Source organism: Onychomys torridus, chromosome 4, assembly GCF_903995425.1.
Source record: "Onychomys torridus chromosome 4, mOncTor1.1, whole genome shotgun sequence".
In the NCBI taxonomy this organism is placed as follows: domain Eukaryota; kingdom Metazoa; phylum Chordata; class Mammalia; order Rodentia; family Cricetidae; genus Onychomys; species Onychomys torridus.
Window position 1 is genome coordinate 111,303,078 of NC_050446.1, and position 26,039 is coordinate 111,329,116.

Below are 26,039 nucleotides of genomic sequence, written 5' to 3' on the forward strand. Positions count from 1 at the left end.
GATAGGCATTGATTTATATAAATTTGTTGACTTGTTTTATTAATTAAAAGAGGAGACAGAAAGAAACCACTTGCTAGCTCCTTACCCTGTCTGCAAGATGCTCTTGCCCTGGGCCGCAATGTTCATAGCATGATAGCCACACCTCTGTTCACTTACAAATCAAGCCATAGACTCCAATATTCACACTCACCTCTTCCTCCCTGACCCAGGATCTCTGAGAATAGACTTAGAGGTGGAAAGCAGTTTTAAGCTACTCCACATAACTAAGTCCTTTAACAGATGGGGAAGCTCTCCATAGTTCATAGACCTTTTGTGTTAGTGTACTACCACTGTGATAAAGTTCCGGAAACAATCAACTTAGAGAGATTTGTTTTGATCTTCAGTTTTGTAGGTTTCTGCCCACAATTGGTTGGTCCTGTTGTTTGGAGATATGATGAAGCAATACCTTATGTTGGGAGCACATAGCAGAAGAAGCTGCTTACCTCATGAAAGCTAAGAATCAAAAGGAGGGAGGGAGGGGGGAGATTGAGAGAGACAGAGAGAGAGACAGAGACAGAGACAGAGACAGAGTCAGAGTCAGAGACAGAGACAGAGAGAAACCAGGGTCCCAGTATTCTGTTTAGGTGCATATTCTGAGTGACCTAACTTCCATCCTCTAGGCTCTACCTATTAAATGTCCCACCACATCCCAAATGTGCCAAGTTGAAGGCCAAACCTCTAAGACACAGACTTTTGAGGAGCATTCCAGATGCAAACTGTAGCACCCTGCCTCCCTTCTGATGAGTTCCACACATGCTTGTCTGTAGTAACAAATGGAGAACTTGGCAAATTACCCCTCACACCATACAATAACTACAGCAGCTTGCTAGCTTTGCTCCATGTACCAAAACGGTAGTAGGCCCTCAGAAGTGTCTGTTTCTGATATAAACAGCCCAGTAGTGCTGCTGAGGCTGGGAGCCTTTGTCTGTAGCTGACCATGGAAATTAGAATCTCTCTGAGGTTGTGAAGACACCCCATCACCTCACAATTAATTGTAAGTGTTAAATCTGATTTGCAATCCTAAAACTCTGTAGGCATAGTCAATCAAAGCCAAATTCGTTTTCATATTTTGTAGTATTGCTCCATGCATCATTCTTATTTTAGAATATGTTCCAAGGAACACCATGGGAAGCTTCATTGAATGGATGATGCATGCAAAATTGAATAGAAAAATAAACACCCTACACAGTGTTCGATTGTAGTAAATATGCAAAGCTCTGGAGATATTAGAGCCTGATAATGAACTTTTAAGGATTTCTGGTTTTGTTTGTTTGTATGTTTATTTGCTTGGATCCACAAATTAATTAATTTATTTATTTTGCAGAGCCAGCTAGCAAATATGTTCAGCTTGGTGGGCCCCTAGGGCATAGAAGAAGCCACTGACAGTGAATCTGGGAGTAGATAAACATGTGCTCAAATAAGACTTTATTTACAGAGCCTGAAATTTAAATATTATAGTTTTCATTTCACAATTTTTTCATCTCAAAACAGTTCAACCATTTAAAAATGGAGGTGAAACTTAGCCTGAGTCCCACACAAAAACAAACAACAAGATGGTTTTGGTCCAGATGGCTGTGAAGGAATGAGAATTCCTGGAAAGAAACTGTCTACACAGGCTGACTAACTGATTAAACTGTAAGGACTATGGAGAAGCTGGAATGTTGTAGGTCCAGAGCCTAACTAAATTTCTCTCAACTCTCTTTATCCCCCTAAAGAGCTATTTCTTGTTCACCTTCCTGTCAGATGTAACATCCTGATAAACAGATAGAAACCTTTGGAATGTATTAACTTAAGGAAACCCTACTCTCCACCAATCAGAGCTAAGGATACTATCAGATAGCATCTGAGGCCTAAGGTTGAGATTCCTCTGCTGGAATGTAACCACATCTCTGCTGTTTCCACCAATAGATCTTAGAAATGCCTTGACATATAATGTTCTTTGTTCCATTACCATTAAAAACTTCCTGAAACTACTTCTTCATTGGAACTATGGATCCCACAGAAGCCTATGTTCCTGGGCCACGGTCATTCAAATTTAGATCCGGAATCAGCTGGCTTTGATTCCCTTTGAAGTGAGAGCTGTGTTGCTGCAGAATCCTTGATTGGCTTATTCAGACAGTGTCCCATTTGTGTAACTACAAAGCCATAGCTTGACCCTATCTAGTGACACTTACTGATGCTGTAGCAGTAAGTAGGCCAGATGTGGTCTGCAGAGCAGCAGGGTCCATACCTCCTGGGTGTCTGTAGAAAAATAAAATCTGGGATTGCATCTCAAACCCAGCCAACTGGAATCTCTACAGTTCTCATGACCCAACTATCATTAGAAAACTTCCTGTCATCCCAAAATCAACTAACAAGAAGTGAATACCTAGTAAGGGCCAGCCAGACTCTGCATTAGTGACTCTAGATCATCTGCAAGGGTCTTTAATGACTAGGGGGTGTCTTATATCAGAGCTCAGCCTTTTGAGAGGCAGTAATCCCTGTGTTCTCCCTTACTATGTGAGATTTGTTCCTTTGGGCCAAAGTTTAGGCATGTGCAGGAGTAACAACATTTGTTCCATGCTACCTGGGTGATTTCATTTCATTATTAACATCCTCTTAGCCACTGAAATGACCTCTATTTACCATGATGCCTGTCTCCTAGAATGCAATCATGCATGGGCTTGGGGGTTGGAGGACAATTTATCAAATAGTATCCACAAACATCCCAGCAAGTGGCCTGTTGTCTGGCTGTTCTCATCAGGAGGGCTGTCATTGCTCTCTCTGCTTTAAAATGTTGTGTATTTGAGAATCTGCCACTCACCATCCATGCATCCATCCATCTATCCAAGACACAGATAAGCATGCCTTTGAGAGTGAGACAAAGGTATGGGAACTCCTCGTGGGGGGTGGGGGATGAGGAGAGCATGAAAGCAAGGAATACAAGTGCATCTACCACATGGCTTCTCTGCCAGCCTGCCACCTGCCCATCAACCGGCCCCTGGCAGGTTGCTGGCAGGCTGGAGCCAAGAGCATACAGCTGTTCTTCTCCTGCTGAGAATAGCAACTTTGAGAGATCACCAAGGTAACATTATAGACAGGAAGTGTATGTGCATGTGTGTGCGTGCACTAGAGAGAAAGAGAGAGAGAGTGTGTGTGTAAAAACTCATGACTGAGCCCAGAAGAGTGCGAAATGGCAATTTACTGTAGGTTTTGAAAGCACATGGACCCTGCTTTCTAATCCACTGCCCAACTAAGAGCAAAAGCCAGTAGCTTGTGAAGGAGGAGATAATCCAAGAAAGAGCAAGCAGCACATCACAAGGACAGCCCAGGTCACGTGCTCCTCTGCTTGTTCTCTGGTGGCACTCCTCAGCTGGTTTTCCTGGTTTCAGCTTCCATCAGTGCTCAGCCCCTCAGCAGCATGCCTGATAACAGCCATCACTAAAGAAAGGAGGGGGAACCAAACCTAGATTTGTTGTACTCTTAAGAAAGGGTATGAGGATATTTTGCACAAACAGGCTGTCTGAATATTTAGGCCCAGCATTCTTAGCAAGCAACAGTCAGAATTTTCTATAATTGACACACCTATGACATAAAAGCTCCGAAATGAGCTTTATGAAATAAAGCTCAGGAAGGGTGATGATCTTATCCACAACTACCCAATTTCTACTTCTTCCTGTTTAAGGTTCTTCAGTTAGAAGACTCTCTTTACAGGGCTGGCTAATTCAGGGTGCTAATAATATGTACCACTTCTGGACCCCAGAGAAATTCCATCTTCCCAACTGAGAATGTGGTATGAAAGTGTCATACATATATAGTCACGTAGCTCGTGAGATGTATGTTGGTAACTATGGAATCATGGATGTTTCTGGTCAGGAGCCAGCTTTCTTTCTTCTCTTGAAGGATTCAGAGGACCACAGTTCCTGCTGTCCTGTAGCTTACCCATCCTCTGTTGTCCTGCTTTTGCTAGCAGGAGAACGATGGGAGTTCAATATCAACTTCTGAATACCGTCTGTCTGACAGGGACACACACCATCACCATATAGGGACCATCTCTAGCCACATGGCCATCTCCTTGCAAATACTAGAAATGTAATTCCTAGCTAAGCACCCATTCTTCAGAGACCATGTTCTACTCTGCAAGAGAAAAGAAAAATCCAAGTTGGGCGGTGGTGGCGCACACCTTTAATCCCAGCACTCGGGAGGCAGAGGCAGGCAGATCTCTGTGAGTTCAAGGCCAGCCTGGTCTCCAAAGTGAGTTCCAGGAAAGGTGCAAAGCTACACAGAGAAACCCTGTCTTGAGAGAAAAAAAAAATCCACTGCATGCTTGACCATCTCAAATACAAGACACAAGCCAGGGCCTTCATTAGGTGTGCTGCCCAAAGATGCTGGTATAACATCAAAGACTTCAAACTCTGCCTTAGGTCTGGTCTGGGGACATTACTCCCTTAGAGGGACCAACTTTGTCCTCATAGGCACAATGCCTGACTCCTGTGCTCAGAATTCCTTCACTTTCTTTTCCCAATTAGACTGTAGTTCTCTGAGGTGGTGAGTTTACCTTTCTTGCTCATCATTGTGTCCCTGACACAGTGATATCAGTAAGTCTTTGAGAATGAAAGAGGATAGGAAGTAAAAAAAGAAGTGTGTTCTGGAAGAATCAGGATCCTCTTGCCTGTATTTGTTCCATATTAGCAGCCACAAAGTGGGCTGGTCACCTTTCAAGGCTTATTCATACCACTTTGGAATAAGAGTTGTTTACCTGCTCACAATCTTGACAACCTCTAATAACAATGCTGGATAATTCTAAATACAATGGAATGCTACATACAAACAAAAAGAAATGATCTAGTAATTGTACTATTATGTAGATAAAATTTCAAAATAATTATACCAAGTGGAAAAGCCAGTCATTTCATTTATACATAAGCCTAAGAAATACCAACTAAATTGAAAAAAAAAAAAAAGGAGGTCAACAGCTTCCTGAGCACAGAAGGCTGTGGAGAAGAGCAAGTAACAAAGGATATACAGAAATTGGGGGGATTAATGGGCTGGTTCATTTTCTTTTTCAGAGCAATAGGTTACTGAGTGTATCATATGTGACAAAATTTCTCAAACTATATGATTTAAAATGTGGAGTTGACAGTATATGAACTCATATCAACTGTATCTCAATAAAAACTGTCAAAATATAACTAAATAAACATGAAATTAAAAAAATGTGCCAACAATGGCCTGTATCATCCTCCCCATCATTCTGAAGCCTTGTATGGTTTGTCTTTAAAAATACTTTAGATCAAACCATATATGTTCTTGTAAACATGTGATATTGGAACACTGGGGGGCTGAAACAGAAAGATGGTGAGCCCAAGGCCAACCTGGGCTGCAATGTAAGACTGTCACAAAACATATGTAAATGTGTCTTTTCAGTGATGGGGTTGATAAAAGATTCATTCTTGGTACTTTGTGGAGAAATGACACAATTCTATTGATTCTTATCTGAATTTGCCTTGCAGTTCAGAAGTTATCTCAACCCTGGGGACAGTGTGTCACTTAGACTTTCCAGTATGCACACATTCATATTAGCTCTCATATTTTCTAATCTGCTTCTTCTCAGGTTCTGTAGCCAAACCCACTGCTGACTTGCTGGCCCAGGTGCCCAGCAACCCCTGACCATTACCATGGCCGAAGACGCGGATATGCGCAATGAACTGGAGGAGATGCAGAGGAGGGCTGACCAGCTGGCCGATGAGGTAAGGGATAGAGACCCAGGAGGGAAGCAAAAGACCGGAAGGTGGGTGGTTTGAATTCAGATTCTGAGACAACACTTCTTCTAATATCTCAATTTAAAAAAAAAAAAAAAGTGAAAAGAGAAGTTCCTTCTTCTTTAAGATGTCTGCAGGCTAGAAAGGATTGATTACAAAGCCCAAATACGAATTAATGTCTTAGCCCTGACTCTTGACTCCTAGATACTTGAGAGGGCAGGGTCCTCTAAGAAGAACTTTATCTCTGGATATAGTTAACTCAGTAATGAGAGTTAATACTTAAGGAACTTTCCAAGTTGGTTGCTAAGCATGGCTATTTTTAAAATTGAAGTACATAATTTGAAAATTAGGTGGATTGTATCTGTTTTTTAAAAAAGCAATAGTACTATGTGCTCAAAACTCATTGCTTCTAGTTAGTTTAGCACATGTTTTCTGCTATATATGGCCTTGAGTCATTTCTACTCACTGTATGTAAGAAATGGAAAGCCCATAGAACAGTGCTGATGTAGATCTCAACGGCAAGTCCAGTATACCGCACTGCACTCAGAAATCAAATAGAAAGCAATGATTTAGAACCAGTCATTTGCAAACACTATCAATTGTGGCTTGCTTTATTATTTTGTTGATTACCTATAGTTAAGCTAGAAGGGAAAATATTAATAATCTAGGTAAAACTTTTAAAGTATGCATGTCTATAGTTATTACATTAAGAAAATAATATTCAAAGTTGGGGTGTAGAGAGGTAGGGTTGAATCTGGGAGCAGCTGGGGTAAGAGTGAGGGAGGTGAACATAATCAACATACATTGCATGAAATTCTCAATAATAAAATATTTTTTAAATATATAAAATTTGAGGGAGTCCTCCATTATTTGGAAACTTTTTTTTTTTTCAACAAAATCATCACCTTCTTTACTATGAGTCTAATTCTAACGTGAGGTCTCCATTCCTTCATTTTCTTCTTATTCATGAACATAAGTGAAGCTATCCAGTTCCAGTGACCATGTTAGAATTACACGAATTCATCATACAATGAGCCTCAGTCTACACAAAAACTGACAGGAGTTACTGTGAGAATCAACCTGCTACACTCAATTTATAACCACACATGCTGTGTTGTATTATATGTCAACTCTGTCCCCTTTGTGTTTCATATCAGTACAATAAACATGAATATACATAAATGTACTCATATTTTTCCAGAGTCAGTTGTTAAACATTTGGTAGCACCTCATTGCTAATAGCCATTTTATTACAAAAAGGAGTCCATTTAAGTACTTTGTGGCAAAAATTCACATCCTTGAAGTTCCTGCAGAAACATGTCCAACATAAGTTTGCTACTTAAAGGCATGGTTTTGAGAAATCACACTGGTTGCTGGGTTGGAACTATGTTAAAGGAACTGAGAACAAAGTGGTGATGCTGTGCCTGAGGGACCAGCTGTCAAGCTCTGAGTTTTCTTCATACTTTTTCTTATCTAAGAATGAAGGTAATTATAGCTGTCTCCTATGGCTAGTTATTTCAAACTTCCTTGATTTTTTTTAACCCTAAGGCGACAGCTTAATTTGGATTGATAACAACTTCCAGTTGTGTTTCTAGGAGCTTTAAAGGAAACTTGTTACACTCATCTCTACTCATGAAAAATCATGTTTGTGTTTAAAATTCAATATCCCTAGTCCAGGGAGGCCAAAGTAGTCCTTAGAGTATGTGAGATAGTTTTCCCTACATCCGGAGCATACAAAATGATTTTTCCAGATTACTTTGTCTTTGATATCAAGATCAGCCTCATATGGTTTTGGTTTTATGAAGATAAGCTTTCACCTGATTGCTGAGGGAAATCTGATCATGTAGAAAAGCCCAATAGGAAAGAGATTGAAACTGGAAAGACATCTTATTTTTCAGTTGCAAAGCTGAAGTCATATATGATAGGGACCTTTGCGTGTCTCAAGTGAAGAAAGTGTTTCTGACTTTCCTAGTGCTCTATTACTTACTGCCCTTGACAATGTTTATGTTTTTCCATCTTAGTCCCTGGAAAGCACCCGTCGCATGCTGCAGCTGGTTGAAGAGGTAAGGAGTGGATTCTGTTAACATAAACTAGGTCCCTATGTTGACATGTTCATTCTGAGCTCCTACTGCTTTCGCCTAAGTCACAATTCTCTTGTTTCCATTGCTAACAGAACCTATCAGAAAACCAGAAAATACTGGAAATGTTGGCATAAGTTGTTAGCTAGTTATCAAGGTGACCTCACCACCCTCCAGCCCAGGCTACCTCTACAGTCCTTACTATAGAGAAGTCTACCATTTCTAAGCTCCTGTTCCCAACAGTCACAAAAGGAGGTCCCAGTAAGCTGAGTTGTGCTTAATCTGTGCAGGATTTACCTACATAAAATCTTCATTTGTAATGATTTTGTTGCAACAAATTACAGCTAATCTAAAATTCTTTTCTGACTCCAACTATATTTATAACTTTGAAAATATGTATTTATGCAAGCATATCATCTTTTGAAATTTTTGTATTTAGTGTCGGGCACTAAAAATTATGAAAAAAATAAGAAAAATCTTAAACAACGAGAAAATCTAGTCCAATTAAGTAAATACAAAAGTTCTTTTATATTACTCACTCTGGATTGCACATCCATTTGTAAAGCATTTGTAATTCATGGTTTAATGAATCCCAAACTATTTTTAAATGGGTAAAATAGGGCAGATAGCAATAATGGAATCAAAAGAGCATTTGCAATAAAACCTACTCATTCCAATTTGATAGAACAGCAGTCAACCAGGAAGAATAAATGGATTAATTGAACTTGCCCATTGGGAGAGATGGAGTAGAAAAAGAATGGGTTGGACTATATTTATCTTAACCTAATAAAACAAGCCTAATGGTTTTTATTCAGCAAGATGCTGCTTCAGCCACAGTTTGAATGTGACTGCTTATCAATATATAAATTCATGTGTGATTATCTTTTCTGGAGATCTTGGGCTTTCTCTGGCAGAATGATTAAACGAGCCTATTCAGCTACCCTATGCTACTATAAATTGCTTATGTAATGACATGAAAGGGAAGGGGGAAAAGAGATAAATTTTACAAAGGCTTAGAGAAAAGGCAGCTGCCTCTTACATTGTGGGTGCAAATGCTGTCTTCCTTTATTCCTGAAGCTGCAACTCCTCACCTAGGAGTGAAATTTGGCTAAAGGTGAATGACCATAGCAAGAGTGGGGAGAAGTATCAATGCGTTCTCTGGGGGAAAAAAAAACTGTTATTTCAAAAATGACAAACTGAGCTTGCAATGTAGCACAAATTGGCCCCACAGAGAGGCAGCCCTCCAGGCCCTCAGGAGCATAGGAGAGCAGCCTTCTACTCTAAACCAAGGGAAATGTCTGTTTTGCTATGTTCTCCCTAGGGACACTGCTCATGCAGAAATGCCTAAATGCCAAGAAGAAGGCAGATAACCTCAATTCTGGCTGGACTGTTGGCCATTTGGCATTAATGTATTATTTTCTAATTTGTTGAAAGAAAAACACAAAAAGGGCAAGAGTTTGGAACATTCTTACATGAGCTGAGGTTAATATGAAGGGAGCTCAATACTGCTCTAATTATTTTATTGTATACTACAGTATTATTATCACAATATATGTCATGACCTACAACCAGAGCCACTTTTCACTTGCTTGTGTAAATACATGTATATAATATGTGCATTTCTCAAGCTGTCTCCAAATTGCTCAGTTGTGCAATGTTGAGACATTGCACAGACTGTGGAAAGTAGTAGATTAAATGCATTGGAGTGCACCCCTTTAAACTGGCCCTTTGTCCTTTGGTCTTGCAAACATGAACCCTTCTCTCTTGTACATCTTCTCAAAATGAAAGTAGTAGTATCATCCTGTCTTGCAAAAGTCTATGTGCCCTAATTTATTCTAAGAATAAAAGCTCCATTGATTGAAGTAGGATTCTCAAATTATATGTTTTTGTTTCTCCTAAATTGTTTCTCAATCAAGCATGAAGTTGAATCTTAGATCAAGGAATGAAAGAGATGGGTGCAATTTCTTACATCTAATAAATAAGAGGAGGCTGTTAGATAGTCCATCCTTAGGAAATTGTGATCAGGGCATTACTAAAGTAGACTGGCTTGCTCTTACTTCCTCCTGGGTCATTGTATATTAATAGTGAAACATTCCTCATGTCTAGGGCATTGGCTATTCAGATGATGTTCTGATTTTCAATCAAAAAGGAAATTCTTTTTAAAGAGAATCAATATGAAATATTCATCAAGGGCAGAAATTATTTGGGAAATATGTGCTTTGAAATACCAGGATCTTACTCACAATCCCAAAGTCCATCAGTGCTACATAATTTGAATTGAACTGAATTTTTATTGAATTCAGTTTCAAAAACAGGAAAGGTTACTAGAATTGAGAAGTCTCCCTAAGGCAAATAATTCACTTCTCATGAAAGTACAGCTTTATGCTATCCCTAATAAACTCCAGAGTATAACAGCAGAGGAGGCTGGGGACCTGACTTTTAATAGAAGTCACCATCAGCATTTCAAGGATGATCTAAAGTTACTCAGAGGTCAGTGGGGAAGTTTCAGAAAAGCTGATTATCATAGACAGGTACAAAGGTTAAAGACTTGGTGGCACTTGGTTCACAGTATGGATCTGGGGACTTAATTCGGGTGGATACATTTCAACAAATATATACACCTAATGTTGGAAATAGGAGAGAAGATATGAATTGGTTTACTGCAGGAAAATCAAGTAAACAGCCGTCCAAATTCAAGATCCTACCTGCCTTGGGAGCATAAAAGAGAGAAGAATTAAATCTAGACAGAGAGTCATTAAGATGTTATCCAGGAGAAAATATTTGAGAAGAAAAAGGTTAATTCTGCTGATGTTAAATGCAGAAATGAAGTCTGCATATCAGTGTCTTGGGCTATGAAGCTTGTGCCAGAATAGGCCAGACTGCTTTAGGCAGGCAGATTTGATAGCACCACAGAGACCTTCATGAAATAGTTACTGAAATCCTAATATTTCACAAATGTCTCAGTATCGTATCTCTTTCTATACCAGCTTACCTTTCAAAATGCTTTGGCAATAAAGGGGAAAGAATCCTGAAAAAGCCACAATTGTAGATGTGAGACTTTTAGTTCAAAATTTTATCAAATCAAGTTGGCAGTTCTTTTTATTAAGCAGATGTGACATCCTTCAGAGTTCAAGAGAATGCCCAGTTGTTTAGGTTTTAGGGCAGATGCCTTGGAGTTTGAGGAGAGAACCCCATGAGGACAGCAACAGAGTGTTCTGTAAACACTTGCTTAGTCTATTGACTAAATAAATTCATCAATACCTTTTAAAAATAAAAATAGAAAAATTAATTTCACAAAGGAAAGAAATGAAAAGAACCATTTCCAGCTCATTTTAGATGGGCTATTTCTCCAGCAAATTCACACACAAATGAAGACTTGAGCTAGGGTGAAACTAGAGCCACTTCCTCTCACCCTCAGTCTTGCTATTAAAGCACACAACTCTCCACAAATTGGAGAGAGTAATAATTTGCTTTCTTTGCAGTATTCATTCCATCCCAGCCCCTCTGTCTTCTAGATCTCATAAGAACAACCCAGTCATTTTGAGAAATCCACCATCAAATAATAGACCCAAATGTAAGGTCAAACCTCTATTGAGAACCTACCATGTGCCAACTATTTAGCCGAGTGACATCATTATCACCATCATAATCAAATATATGTTAGCTAGTTTAACACTTCAAGCCACATTTTACTACTGCCTTGACTTCCCTCTTGAACTCAGAGGACTTTGAGACATTTGGTGGTTAAGTGACTTGCTTGAGACACATATCAGGAAAAGGTAGATGTAATATTCATGAGCATGAAGCCCTATTTCAGAGTATGAATTCCCATATGCAGCACTTCAGTTTCACTCTGCTATAATTTTCTTTTTCTTTGAGAACTCCACATAAAGCCAAATATTCTGAGGGCAGTAGCTTGTTCTAAAAAGGCTGAGATTAACCTTCACATCATATCCAGCATTGGAATATTTTCTCACTCAGTCATCCATGAACTGAACTAGCTTTGAGATGGCTATGTTGTGCAGAGCTCTTTTTTATCCTTATTATTACAGTGGGAAGTGGGAGAGCTCTTAGTGCCCCCATTTGGCCATAGGCTGAGCTGATAGATAGAGCACTTGAGATTGGAACAGTAATACTTCAAGAGAGATCTATAATTCAGAATCATCTACAATCCAGTTCCATTGACCAAATTGTTTCTCACACTGAGAAATACCATTGAGAGAGCTATACATTTTTCTGTCCCTTATCCTTAATGTCTGGGACAGAGTGGCTATCCAGTACACATTTACTGAATAAGTGAATGAAAAAAACACATAAATGAAATAATAGTCAATAGAAGGAAAAGGGATAGAAAGATGTGATGAACCAGTCTGTAAACCACAACGTCTTACTTTGTTTCTCTTGCTTTACCTTCAATATGGGAAATAGTGAGACTGTGGAAGTTACTCAACCTTCTAGCACAGCCCAACTTTTCTGACTCTCAGGCCAATACTTTTTGCTTATGTTCTCTGCAATTGGGACAGTGTCAGACACTCTTGCTCTTTCCCCCTAGTTCAGTTCTAGTTTTGAAACATGCAGCACCTAATTGGAAAAATGTAAAATTATACTTTTAGGGCATTATAAAAATAAGTAATACTCACTATACATCACAGAATGTTATGATGTATTAGTAGATAAGAACTGGGCTGATAAAAGTCACCAACTTTTCTCCAACTTCTGTCCCCAAAAGAATGGAACAGGATCTTTGAGCAGAAAGTGTTCTCCAACATGTTTCTGCACTGTCAGATGAATATGTCTGAATAAGCCACCTGCAGAATTGGGCAAAGGAATAATTAAAATGTAGACTAAGGTAGATGGAAGTCCACTCACAACACACTTAAGAAAGACTTCAAGATGCCTTTTGTGGTCTATAATCTCTCTGGTCAATGTATGACCCCCTGTAGCATGCAATAGAGCAGGTTAGATTCCTAGACATGGACACGCCCAAATCAAATAAGACTTCTTCCCCCACCCACTCCCAATCCCCTCATTACAGTAACCTAGGAAAGTCTTGGTTTGCATGGAGAAAAAGCAGCAAGATGATGTGTGTTTCTGGAGATTGCTGCACAAAAGAACTGCGGTGGCCCTGGACAGGAGTGACTTTCTTACACTGCATCACTGTACAGAACTGTCAATTTCAGAGAAAACATTTTCTGATCTCATTCCATCTTCTGGATCTTGAAGAACTCTCTGCAGAGAAAAAATCAGAGAGTTGATTTCCTTTTCAGTTGTGCTTCTTGGCCTCTGTAAAGCTACACTCTGCTGTGATAAAACTAAGTACCAGGACCCCAAGATCCTTATGTATCTTTCAAGGGGCATCCCTCCCCTGGCCATTAATGGGCACTTTTTTCATCAAGCTTTCAAGAGAAGAAAATGCAACCTAGAAGACTGTGAAAATGTTGCTTTCTGTGTTAGGAAAACTATAGATATTTTTACTTTCCAGGCATAAAATGATTATATGGTATTAAGTACATGCATTCCAATGCACACTTACTGTATTGAAGGATGCAAACCCACCCTATGGAATGTGTGCACATGTCTCATCATGGCTCTGAGAGTCACTGATAAAGTCCACCTTTTACCCAATTCCTTTTGGTCCCTACCTAGCCCCTTAATGCTCTTGTAATGCTTCTTCCCTTTGTCTCCCTTTGGTCCTTCTTCATTTTCCATACTAAGGGATAATTGTCTCCTTACTGATTTCTCTTTCTCTTTTCTTTCTAACTCCTTTTCAACCTTGCTACCATTATTGGAATATAGAGTAAAGATGCTGGTATCAGGACTTTGGTTATGTTGGATGAACAAGGAGGTAAGTTCAGATTTCTTCAGTAAGAACAATTCTTCATCTGAATAAAGTTGCAGTTTTTATTTTTTTGTGCAAACTCAGGTGGCCATTCTGTATGTGTTGCATGTGTATGTAAGTGTAAGAGTTTTAGAAAGTTCAGCTCCCTCTTTTGAAATTATTGAATGTGGGGATGTCAAGGCCTTCTTCATGACTGAAATAATGATACTGTTGTCTCTACTATATACAATGAGATAACAGATTTTAAAAGCAAAATCTGTGTATGTTTCCTAAAAGACAATATTTTAAAGTGTTGAGAATTTTCTTACTCTTCTTCCCACCAAATTTTCCCAATAAACTTGGTTTTCTTCCAATAAGATCCAAGTTATGGAATATAGTATATGAGGTTATGCATTTCTCCTGACCAACCAAATTTAGTGTCTGAAAGCTTTGGTTTTCAAGTCACTTAGAGATGCCTCTAAATAATTAAAAATTGTTTTTTCATGGGATGTCTAGAAAGTAGAAATTTTAACTAATTTTGATATTAAAGCTATATTAAAGCATTTTTGTAAAAGCTAAAGTAACAAAACTCAGAAAGTCTGGATATATATCTTAGTATATCATCTCTACACACTAAAGTAAAAACTATAAGGGTGATCATATATTTTCCTTTGACTCAAAATATCTAGCAATATGGTGATAATGTACATAGTTCTAGCCACAAGCTCTTTATCTGTTTCCATTTTGAATTCTTATAATAATGAGATAATTGAACATTTTCATACTTTGTAAAGGCATTAGAAAAAATCATGATTGTGATTTTTTTTCAAGTAGCAAATATAAGAATATAAAACTCTAGCAAGGCTGTGATAAACTCCAAGCACAAATTTCAAACTGAGAGGAAAATTGCCATGATGATAGCCTGGCATAAAACACTTTTCCTAAAATATAGAGAGCATATGCATATCATCAAAGGGCAATAACTAAAAGAAAAACGGAAGTAAGATATAAATCTTCACTTTGCAAGTCACATGTAAAATATTGTCCCGTCTATCTAACTAACTGTGATAATAGCTTGCCAATTTTTAGCAAGTTGATAAAAAATTTAAAAATTGATAATAACCAATGCCATAGTATGTTGGGAAATTAGAAACCCCTAATTTGCATAGGAGAGCTGTGAGCTGATACACATATTATAAGGAACAATTCGATAATAATATCTTCAGTTTTGAAGTGTACCTATCTTTGACCAAAACATTCCATAGCTAGGACTTTGCACTGCAGTTAAACATTTACAATTATGTGTAGAAAAATGAATATGCCTTACTTGTAGTTGTATTAGACTAGCAATGACCTAAATATTTGTCTATGGAGAGATCAACTAAGTCAGCTATGATATGGCCATGAAGAGATGTTCTGCTGTCAATACAGTGCATAAATGTATAATAACTTCTGGAGAGTTAGAGTTGGAATAAGAAAAGAAGATAGAAAGCCATAGTATTTGAAGTGTTCTGAGAAGCATTGAAGATTTATTAGGGAATTGCTACGATGGATGGATGTAGATAGTAAGAGCCTGTGTATGATAGCTGGGTGTGGTAGTAAGATCCTTCAGACTGTGATATGAGTCTGTAGCCTGGAAAAAGAGCTGAAAAGAAAAGAACAGAGTAAGAGGACCACCAGACTGAAGAACTGTTCTGAGAAGCTAGGTTAATGGGGAGCCTGGGAGCTAAGATCACCACTCCCAAGTAGGGAAGAGAAGACCATGTTGGGCAGAAATGCCACAAACCTGGCAGCCCACCATGCCTAGATATTAACTTGTAGCTTCTTGAGAAAGCATGACCTTAGTATGAATGCCATGCAACTCACAGATGCAATATTTACTTGCTGGTTTGATCTATGTGGCAATGTCTCAACTCTGAAATGTAGGCTGCAGCAAGTCATTACTTGGAAGGTTGTGAAACAGAAGGTGCCCACATAGAAGAATGACAAAGCACCCTTTCAGTTTATAGTCAGCAGTGTGGGGAAGCTTCACAGCAGCAGGAAGACTTGCAATACTGTCTTCTTCCTTCTCCGTATGGTACTGACATAAAGATAAGACATGGAAAACAGTAGACAGAGACATGGTGCCCTGAGAGAGAAAGGCTGGGTGTGTAGCTCCATTGGAGAGCTACAGTGAGGTCCTCATGTCAGTCCCCAGCATTGCAGATGAAAGGAGAGAAAGAAAGGTGGAAAATGAACAGCCTGCTTAGCTGAGGTGCAAATGTCTTTGTACTTTAAAGAAGAAAATCTAGAGGTACAATTGTTAAAATCTCCATACATATGTAAAAATTCATAATTCTTAAACCAGAGAATTCCCACAAGTATCTAGATACTATTATCTAAAAAACAGAGAACAGATTTTTTTGCCCCCCACGGGATAGTGAGTGTTTTCAGATGAAACATTTTGGAGTCCTCTGGTAAGCATACTTCCCATGAGAGCTTGTGTGATAGCAGATGTGTAATGAACAGCTCATACTGCCAAAAGTAAAAATAAAAATAAAAATAACTACAATTGTAAATCTCCAAAAGTGGATGATCTGGAGCTTGTCTTAAGGGATACACATTCCATTTTTACTAGTAATTTAGGCCTTTTCAAGTGATGGGTGAGTGTGCGCCCCACTGTCCGCCTTGCCTCTTAATAAACATATTTAGTTGTTTGTGCAATGTTTACTTGTTTAGATCAGTAACTGCTTTTTGATTTCTCTTCAGTTTATGCTGTACTAATTTTGTCTATGCCTGACATCCAGAGTATTAACTATTTCTACCTCACAGCTGCTCAAGAGACCACAAGCAACAACCACCCTCTTAGAGAACCATTATACCTACTGTGGAGGCAGGCCAGACCTCTGTAGGTTGTCCAACTGACAATTGCACTGGAAAGTTCCTTATAGAATTCTTGTTTTAGACCCATGTATCAGGGAACATCAAGGAGCACCAGGAATGACAGACAACTCTGGAGACATACAGAGCCCTGGGACTTTTGTTCCCCTAAAAGTGATGTCTCCCAGGAAGATCCTCTGAATGGTTCTGTATTAACATGGATAATCTAACCTTTCATTTCCATTTCTCGTTTCTTTTTTTACTCTTTTCTGGGTTGTTTATTTTGATGACTCAGTCCAGGCTCTCTGAAAACATATCTGTAATGAGCTCTAAATTAAATAGTAAAATCTCTTACCACTGCTGGTAGAAAAAAAACCACAAAATCAAGTCCAATCTAGAGTACCATCCAACCATCTTAAAATTAATGGCACTAGAAAGCAATGTTGGACAAAATACCCCAACCCTTTGCTAATGTTTAGTCACCAACCTCAGTTCAGAATGGTTCAGGCTCTTCAAAGTGGTAGCCATTGGGGAAATGTGACTATTTCACTTTGTTTAAATGAATTTCATTGTGTTCACCAATGCTTAGGAAAGTGGAAATCATACAGTGTCTTTTAACTGGGTATTAGTATGAAGGCTTGCATACTAGGTAAAACCTTAGTATGTTTTACTTTAGGACCAGGCCAAGTATTATAAAGGTCTTATATTCCTCTACTTGATGATACTAGTAGAAAAGATGTCTAAACAAATCCCTAAGAATCTATCTTCTATTAGTAAATCTATCAGAGACAATTAATCACTCAAATATGGCAAACAAAAAATGTTTCAATCTCTGCTAATAACATGCAGTGTTGTCTACTAGGAGACTGAAAGATTCTCATGATAAAGAAAAATATTCACATATCAATCTCCAAGAACAAACACAAAAGCTTAAGAAGAGAAGACATAGTTAACCCTGTGCAATTATGCTGTGAGACACTCACAGATGGAGCTCTACCTAAGAATGAAATAAAGACATAGATGCTCTCACGAGCTTCTTGAGAAGTGCTTCACAGAAATTATTCCAAGGCAACCAAGTGTTAATGTGTTAAACATGTCCACAAACACAACTCAGCACAGTAAAGTTGATGTTGTAGCTAGAATACCTGGATGAAATAGTTCTAGGCCTTTTTGTTTTTAATCAAATTCGGCATCAAATTTTTCTCTTTCAGTCAAACCTTGACCAACAATGCTGGAAATCCATGGTAGAATGAAGCTTTCAGAAGTGTGACTGTAGATGTATTCATTTTTATCTTTTTTTTGCTTTTTTTTTCATTTTTATCTTTCAGTTACCTAATTCATATGTCCAACACTTAGGGGTCAGTCCACATACATACATTACCTCCTATTCTCTAGAGGCACCAGGAATAAGGCTTCTGAAATCTTGTCAGAGAGTCATGATTTTTGCAAAAACAAAAAAGTATTGATTGTTTTCCAGCTTAAGAGAAATGCATCCAGAAGTCCAAACACCTGAAGATGCACTCCTTCTGGATGTGCATTGCTGCCATTATTTGTGCCCTGCAGTCAGTTTGACCTTTGAGCCCAGGTACCTCCTTAAATTCATCCTACTACAGCACTCATCAAGCTATCAACAATTCTTTGATTTGAACCAACATCCTTATTTCTATTTGCATGCATTAATGACATTCTGATAAAGGCATGAACCATGTCAGCCAAGACAGGCAGGAGGCCAAGAAAAATTTGAAAGTTTTAGGGAAACACTGTGTCCTTTCCTTTACACTGTAGTCCTCTAACTCAAGCACTAAATTTGATTCACAAACTGATTTATTATGTCCTTAAAAGGAAACTGGAGTTACGTCATTAGTTTTTTTTTTTAAAAAAAATCGAGTTTGGCATGGTTGTGCTTACAATCATGTCCTTAGGATGCTGGGCTACATAGGAGGATCCTGTGTCAAAAGTCCAACCAACCAGGAAGGGAAGAGGCAAGAGAAAGGAACGTTCCCTAAAATATGAGAAAGAAGGAAGGGAGAAAATTCTCCTTGCACATACAAATTTCCAGGACATCCCTGTCTCTGTGCACCTGGCAGAAGAATGGCACTGCTGTCTCTCCCTCCTGAATAAGTACTGCTGTGTTTTCATCAGCTTCTGAAAAACATAGCAGAGGCAGCAGAGACCTAAGCAGTGACAATTTCTTCTTGAGCCTTACTGAAGAGAGCAAACGTAATCTTTTACTATCCAGAATCATGCTGTCCTTTCTTGGGTCACTAGTGAGCCTTGTTTAGGTCCTACAGTGACAACTTCCATAATCATATACAAATGTGAAATGGTTTTCAGGTGCTTGTTTAGGCCTTCAAGCTAGAAATGTGCTTATCAGTTTTACCCTAGGCATGCCTTTACTTCTAGAGGTGCAACCATCAATGCATGCATGGAAATACAGACAAAAAGAGGAGTAGGGTTGTGACTGGGTGTTATAATTAGACAGCCAAAGCATCATATTGCACTTCTCCTTTAATGGTCTTAAAAGCTACTTGACAAATCCCCTTCATTAAACTTGCAGTTACCCTAATGCAGTGACACTTTTGAGAAATTAATCCATTTGGTTTATGTAACCCTGGCAACCTAGAACTGATTCATATTTAAGAGTATTGAGCTGTGTTTCAGATGCACTGAGGTCAGCTTTCCTTGTAGCAATGGCACAGTGCCATTTTTGTGTGACAATCCATTGCCCCTCCTCCAACGAGACATACATGCTTTTTGTTCTCTGACCAGGTCAGTAGCTAGCAGGTCCACATCGTAGACACTAGGGAACCAGGGCAGGAGAACAAGATGTCTTCCTCCCCATCTCTTGTAGCAAGTCACTCTCATATGGTAAGAAATGAATTGACATGTTGTGGTACTTACAGTATTACTGTGCTGATGTTGCCTTCTTTTCCAGCTATGCAGCCACTGCTGGGGGAAGAACAGAAACTCATAGCCATGTCTGTTCCTGCTTACTGTTCTGTTGTTTGCCACAAAGAAGAAAATACATTCTGGTTTCTCCTTTTATCTGGTCGGGGATACTTAAAAACAAACCAAAAGACACAGATATTTTGAAATTGGAGCAGATAATCTTTCTGGAAGCATTGAATGGGAGCCCCTTAAACATAAATTAACAACCTGTTTTTCTTTCTTTTGGGTTTCACTGGTGTCTGAGTCAAGTTTCCCTGGATACACAAAATCAAACAGACCTTCTGTTCCATCCCATCATGTCTGAACTGCAAACAATTTTGAGCATCGTTCTTGTTCATTTCCTTCCACCCATGTCTACTTAGGGCAGCAGCAGCCGTCTAGAGCAATGCATCCTCTTGGATAATGCATTGTAATCTCAATCTCTCTCTCTCTCTCTCTCTCTCTCTCTCTCTCTCTCTCTCTCTCTCCCTCCCTCCCTCCCTCTCTCTCCCTCTCCCTCCCTCTCTCTCCCTCTCTCTCTCTCTTTCTCTCTAATTCTGTTTCACATAGTCATTTCTCATGTTCTGTTGGAAACCCCCAAAAAATTCATTCCACACTATCATCCCTTTGTCCTAACCAGAACAACTCGATCGTGTCGAAGAAGGCATGAACCATATCAACCAAGACATGAAGGAGGCCGAGAAAAATTTAAAAGATTTAGGGAAATGCTGTGGCCTTTTCATATGTCCTTGTAACAAGTAGGTACTGGGTACCAGCTCTAATCTATGGCGTCCAGTTTTCTTTTTTTTCTTTTCTTTTCTTTTTTTTGTTTTTCTTTTTTAATGTCAAAGTGAATGTCTGAAGTTTTGTCTTTTTTTCTTTGTCCTTTTCCATCTGCTTCATTCTGTGGGGATAAAATACTTGTGTTTAATCAGAACAACTGGAACGCATTGAGGAAGGGATGGACCAAATCAATAAGGACATGAAAGAAGCAGAAAAGAATTTGACGGACCTAGGAAAATTCTGCGGGCTTTGTGTGTGTCCCTGTAACAAGTAGGTGCTGCCTGCCTGCCTGAAGCTTTGGTTTTCCCAAGGCTCATCTCCAAGCCTTGACTAGCTCATTCCTGCAGGCTCATAGGCAGGATGAGCATGTGGCATGCAGAACAGATCAATACCGTCTCCAATGCATTCATCTCATAGCATAGATAATACTAGTGGGAGTTACTGTTGATGCATTAAAAATCAGGCATACTACAGTGGAAGCCTCACTGTCAGCAATTTTTATTGATGAACATTTCAACATTTTCCAGAAAGTGTACTTTGAGACAGAGGCGTTCAGGACACATTGTTTTCCTCAGTCCTAAGAATGAAAATGGTAGATTTAGAAAAGACTTCAGATAAGTGTGGAAGATTAGAAATGCATGTATCAAGGTTTGATTTTTTTTCTTTCTCAGAAGTAAAAGAGACAGGCTAATTTGGCCCATATAAGCCTCTGCAAGTTGGAGCACGTGGCAGATTCCTCCTGGACTGCCCACGAACTCCTACAGTTGGTCATGGGGTGCTATAGCCTCACCCAGTGCAAAGGTATCCTTTTCAGTAAGAAGTAGTACCCATCCCAAATGGGACTCAACTCCTCCAACTCTTCCTCTTGGAAGATCTGCCCGTACACTGGCTGAAATGTTGAAATGTGTAGATTTTGCATGCACGACATCACAAAACATTTAACTGTTCTCAAGGTTCCGCAATGCTTTTTTGGAATGTAGCAGAAATGTGACATGTGGTTATAAAGGTTTGCAACAGAAAGAACCCAAAAACTCGAGGGTTCTAGAAGATTTGGCTAGCAGTGGGGGGGAAATGCATGAATGGATTGCCCAACATGCATTTGGAAAATTAAACGTGTTACCTGGTATCCCTCACCCCTCCCCCTTTCCCTCTTAAAAGAAGACTTTCACCGAAAAGCTCTCCTGATCCTAGCTTTTAGAATAGAAATTGATGTCATTTTGAGTAGATTATATGACCATTAACATCCTTTAAACTTTGAGGCTGATTTGAAATATCCCACTTCCTGTTTAGGAGGGGGAGGGGCTCATTTTATCAATAAATAAAAAGCATGTTGTTGTTTTTAAAAAAAAAAAAAAAAAAAAAAAGAATGCTCTACAGTAAAGCCTGCCTAACTGGAATCCAGCTAACTGGAGCCTTCAGCTGCACAATACTTTTGCCCCCTTTCTGTTTTTAGCCAAAAGAAAAGTGGGGCAGGGGTATTAGAAGGAGGCAGTCAGCCAATATTTGAAATATTTTGTTTTTCAGGACATCTAGATCATTTGCAGTGCCTCACATAGTCTCTATTCTACAACCTCTGCCTATGAAGAAATGAATAAGTGATAAATTAGAGCAGATTTTAAAAGGTCATCAGACACATCAGTATAAGCCACAGCTGTGGGAAGACTTGATTGTGCTCATACGCAAAGACTCTTGAACAGAAAATTAGCTAAAGAATTTAAGAAAGATGTTTACTAATTACCCTTAAAACAGAAGTTTCCTGCAGCATCTACCGTTCATTAGTAAAACCATAGAGTTCTCCAAAATGACTCATGGGCAAGCATTCCAGTTAGTCAAGATTTAACTGTAAGCCCCTTTCAGAGCTAACTTACTTCACATTTGGAGTGAATTCCAACAGATACTCCCCCACTCCCTTCATCAATTGTGTGTGAAGAAAGGGTGGCGGTAGGGCTCCTTGAGGTGGATCCTCAGGTTCTGAAGCAACATGAACCCAACTAAATCCATACATAAGTGGTCCCTAACTCCTTGATTCTAAAGAGACCCTAATTGAGCTTCAAAGCTTGAGTGAAGTGTTCCCCAATGTGTGTAAATAACGCTTTAAAAACCATGTGTCACAACGCAGTGGCTGGTGGTGCCCTGGACTCTCTGGGGGCTTTGCCCTGTCTCGGCATGTTTCGAAGGACTATGGTAGATGTACGGCCGTGATGTGAGTCTGTGCAGCGTTGTGGGTGCAGTGGTTTGCCTTCTCTTTGGAAACGCATATTTCCCTTTCCTTTGACTTTGCCAAAGATGGTATACCAGACATTTTACATAGCAGAAAACATTACAAAGTCCAAACAGCTTCTTACAGCCAAAAAGAGAGAATGGGGGGCAGAGTGGAGACACAAACTCTCTTAGCTATGAAAATTTGTTTGGTGACCTTGTACCATTCATGGAGTGAACCCATGCCCTTTGGTGCAGTAGGCTGTGAAAGTCAATTGGGGGAGCTGCTGAAATCTCACTGGTGCATTTCCCAGTTTGTCACCATGGTTTCCTGGTCCTCAATGTGCAAGGATTAAAGCCAGTTTAAGAGATGGCTTTAGCCCTCTAGTGAGAGAAAAAAGGGGGAAAGGGTGTTAAATCTTGGTGCCTTAGAATAAAAACTGTGAAATGGGACCAAAGGATGTATGTTGTTCTTGGACTCAATAGCATGTGGTTTCTACTATGCAAAGAACCTAGAAACATCTTTGATTGCCTTAAATTACAAAGATACCCACCAAAATATGCTCTATATGTTTCTATTGGGCACAACAGGTATGCCTGGATTTTAAGTTTTGTTCCAAGGCAGGTCAGTGAAATGTAGCCCATGGAGACCACACTAGTTCCAGACCACTCTCCCCTGTCATAACACAGGCTAGTTTAAAGTAGGAATCTGAATGCACACGACCCTGCCCCTTGGCCCACCCAAGAAGCTAATGAACTGCGTTTCAAATCGTCACGAAGGCTATTGCTGTCCTGCTGGTGCCTATTTCGAGAATGGTCAACTTCTGGAGTAGTTTGGCTTAAATGAGAACGCTTCACTTTCTACTCATGCCTGTAGCTGGTGCATGAAGAAGAAACGGGGGGGGGGGCGCTCCTCTTTGTGCTAGATGGCTTGTTCTCTCTTCTATTTTCCTGCACTCATTTCACTACGCTCCTTTTACTTTTTGTCTCTGTGGACAAAGGTTTGTACATCAACACTGGATGTATGGTGACTGTTTGGAAGTACCGATATATGATCAATTTCAAACCATTATAGAGGCAACCCAAAGACCATCACCCTTGGCCAACCACCAGTCCTTTGTGTCTCCATGAAGCAATGGAAATGTAGTTTATACATTCACTGGGGGAAATATATTAAGCAGACATCATTGCATGATAATGTGTTAAAAACTTGGTCAAGTATGTTTTTCTTCATGATTCTGTGTTACTGTGGTGTGATGTACACCCTCTACTTGGCAGTCTTGTTTTGTGTCTGTCTGCCAGTATGTTTTTTCTGTGTTTTGTGTCTCAAAATATAACCATGTCACTGAAATAGAACTGAATCTTCTCCAGCTATCTTAAGCCTTATCTTAAATCCAATTAAACCATAAAACGAACCAAAGATTATTCTTGACCATTGCAATTGGCTCAATTGAAAATAAAACGCTGAATAGCTGAGGCATGGTGGTGGCCAACTGTTTGGGTCCAGATTATGATATATCGGTATTCTCTAATGCCTCAACTTAAAACTCGTTCGCTTGGTTTGGTTCTTCGCTTAAAGATTTGGTAATCTCTGAGAGCGTGCTGCTCCATCCTGTGCTCTGTCACTCACCCAATTTTTTGCATAGGCTTAAATCCAGTGATGCTTACAAAAAAGCCTGGGGCAATAATCAGGATGGAGTAGTGGCCAGCCAGCCTGCTCGTGTGGTGGATGAACGGGAGCAGATGGCCATCAGTGGTGGCTTCATCCGCAGGTGAGTTTCCTGTAGTTCTTTGTTGATGGATAACCAACACTGAACTATTTTATCTTCTTCCATTAAAAAAAAATTGAGCTCCCTCAAGGAGCTCACTTATCTGGTTTTTGGCTGGAATTTCACTAGAGGCACTTCTGTCCACCTCTGTGAGTTCTTCCATTCACCTCCATGAGGTCTTTCAAGCACCTCCATGAGGTCTTCCAACAAAGAACTTAGGTTTCTTCATGGTTATGGTAGTGTGTCAAAGGGACAAGGCCCAAGGCAAAATGTCTTTCCAAACTATGCTTTGGGTGCTATTTGCCAGAGCATCTCTAGGCAAATCAAATCCTATGACCACATCCACAATCAGAGTGGTTGTGGAAAGGCATTGCACAACATGTGTTTATTTTAGCCAAGCTTATTAAAGAGACAGTTACTGTAACACAAATCTTAAAAGGTCTTATTAATAATTAAAAAAAAATCTGGAGCCAGACATTGAGGTGAAATCTGTAAGATCAGAAAAACAGAAAAAGACACAGTCAACCTCACCTAGCCAACACCTTGGTCAATCCTGTTTTCATGAATCCTCAGACTGAAAGCCTCTGAGTCCTCATCCAGAGTAGATCTCAGTTGAACTGCTGATAAAAAGCCTAAAAGCTAAAAAGCCTCTAGTTCCTGGTCCTCATTTCTTATATACTTTTCTACTTCCAGCCATCATTTCCTGGGATTAAAGGCATGTGTCCTTCCCAAGCAATTACATGAGATTTCAAGTGCTGGGATTAAAGGTGTGTGCCACTATGTCTGGCTCTGTTCCCAGTGTGGCCTTGAACTTCCAGAGATCCAGACAGATCTCTGCCTCCTGAGTGATGGGATTAAAGGTGTGTGCCACCACTGTCTGGCCACTATGTCTAATCTAGTGGCTGGCTCTGTCCTCTGAGCTCCAGATGAGTTTTATTTGTTAGAACACAAATTAAATATCATCACAGGTTGCAGAGGCATGTTCAACAGCATGAGTGATATAGCATTTATAGTCTAGTGTAGCAGAAAATTGTTACCACTCAGTCTTCAGGAGATAGGAGCAATAACTGTTACCAGAACCCAACAATTATGACTACAAAGGGTATTATGGTGGTAAAATATGGTCATAGAGTTGGCTAGCATAGAAAGGGAAGTAAATGCCTTGTCCTCTAGTCTCTGTCAGGCCAAAGCCCATTGGACGTCAGAACAAGCACTCAAGTTATGTAAGTTAGCCGATACCTTGGCTCTGAGGAAACCACCAAGCAGAAAAACAGCCAAATATTTTCAATGAAAATGGAAAGATTATAGTCCTTATATTTTTGGACCCCTATCCCCAGCTCGTTTCACATTATCATCCCTTTGTCTTAACCAAAACAGCTTAATTTTGTCAAAGAAAGCATAAACTTATATATACATATATAAGCCTAAATACATATACATATATTTAGACTGGACATATATAGATCAGCAGTTCTCAACCTGTGGGTAGCAACTCCTTTGGCAAACCCATCTCTCCAAAAAATTTACATTATGATTCATAACAGTAGCAAAATTGTGGTTATGAGGTAGCAATGAAAATGATTTTACGGTTGGGGATCACCACATGAAGAACTGTATTAAAGGGTCACAGCATTAGGAAGGTTGAGAACCACTTGTTTAGACTGTTATACCAGGACTCAGCATAGGAGAGAGTATACATCCTCATGACTGTCTGCCTTCAAGTCACTGTAGTTGTTGGCCAACCAATACTGCTGTGATTCAAATGTGCTTCCTAAGGCACAGAGTCTAGATTTGCACCTGTAGCCTTACAGATGACAATTCTAAT

At 39.5% G+C, this 26,039-nt stretch overlaps 1 protein-coding gene across 3 annotated transcripts in view; it reads left to right on the forward strand.

Moving 5' to 3' along the window:
- Snap25 (synaptosome associated protein 25) overlaps positions 1-26,039 on the forward strand; it is an 80,848-nt gene that overhangs the window by 46,793 nt on the left and 8,016 nt on the right. For 2 of the 3 annotated variants that reach the window (XM_036184753.1, XM_036184754.1), the window contains exons 2-6: positions 5,633-5,768; positions 7,802-7,843; positions 13,655-13,703; positions 20,399-20,516; positions 24,092-24,217. In XM_036184753.1, the coding sequence (XP_036040646.1) occupies positions 5,697-5,768; positions 7,802-7,843; positions 13,655-13,703; positions 20,399-20,516; positions 24,092-24,217 (407 nt within the window). In that variant the 5' untranslated portion in view covers positions 5,633-5,696. Of the gene's footprint in view, positions 1-5,632; positions 5,769-7,801; positions 7,844-13,654; positions 13,704-20,103; positions 20,222-20,398; positions 20,517-24,091; positions 24,218-26,039 lie in introns of all 3 variants that reach the window. The other variant, XM_036184755.1, reaches the window with a different exon arrangement.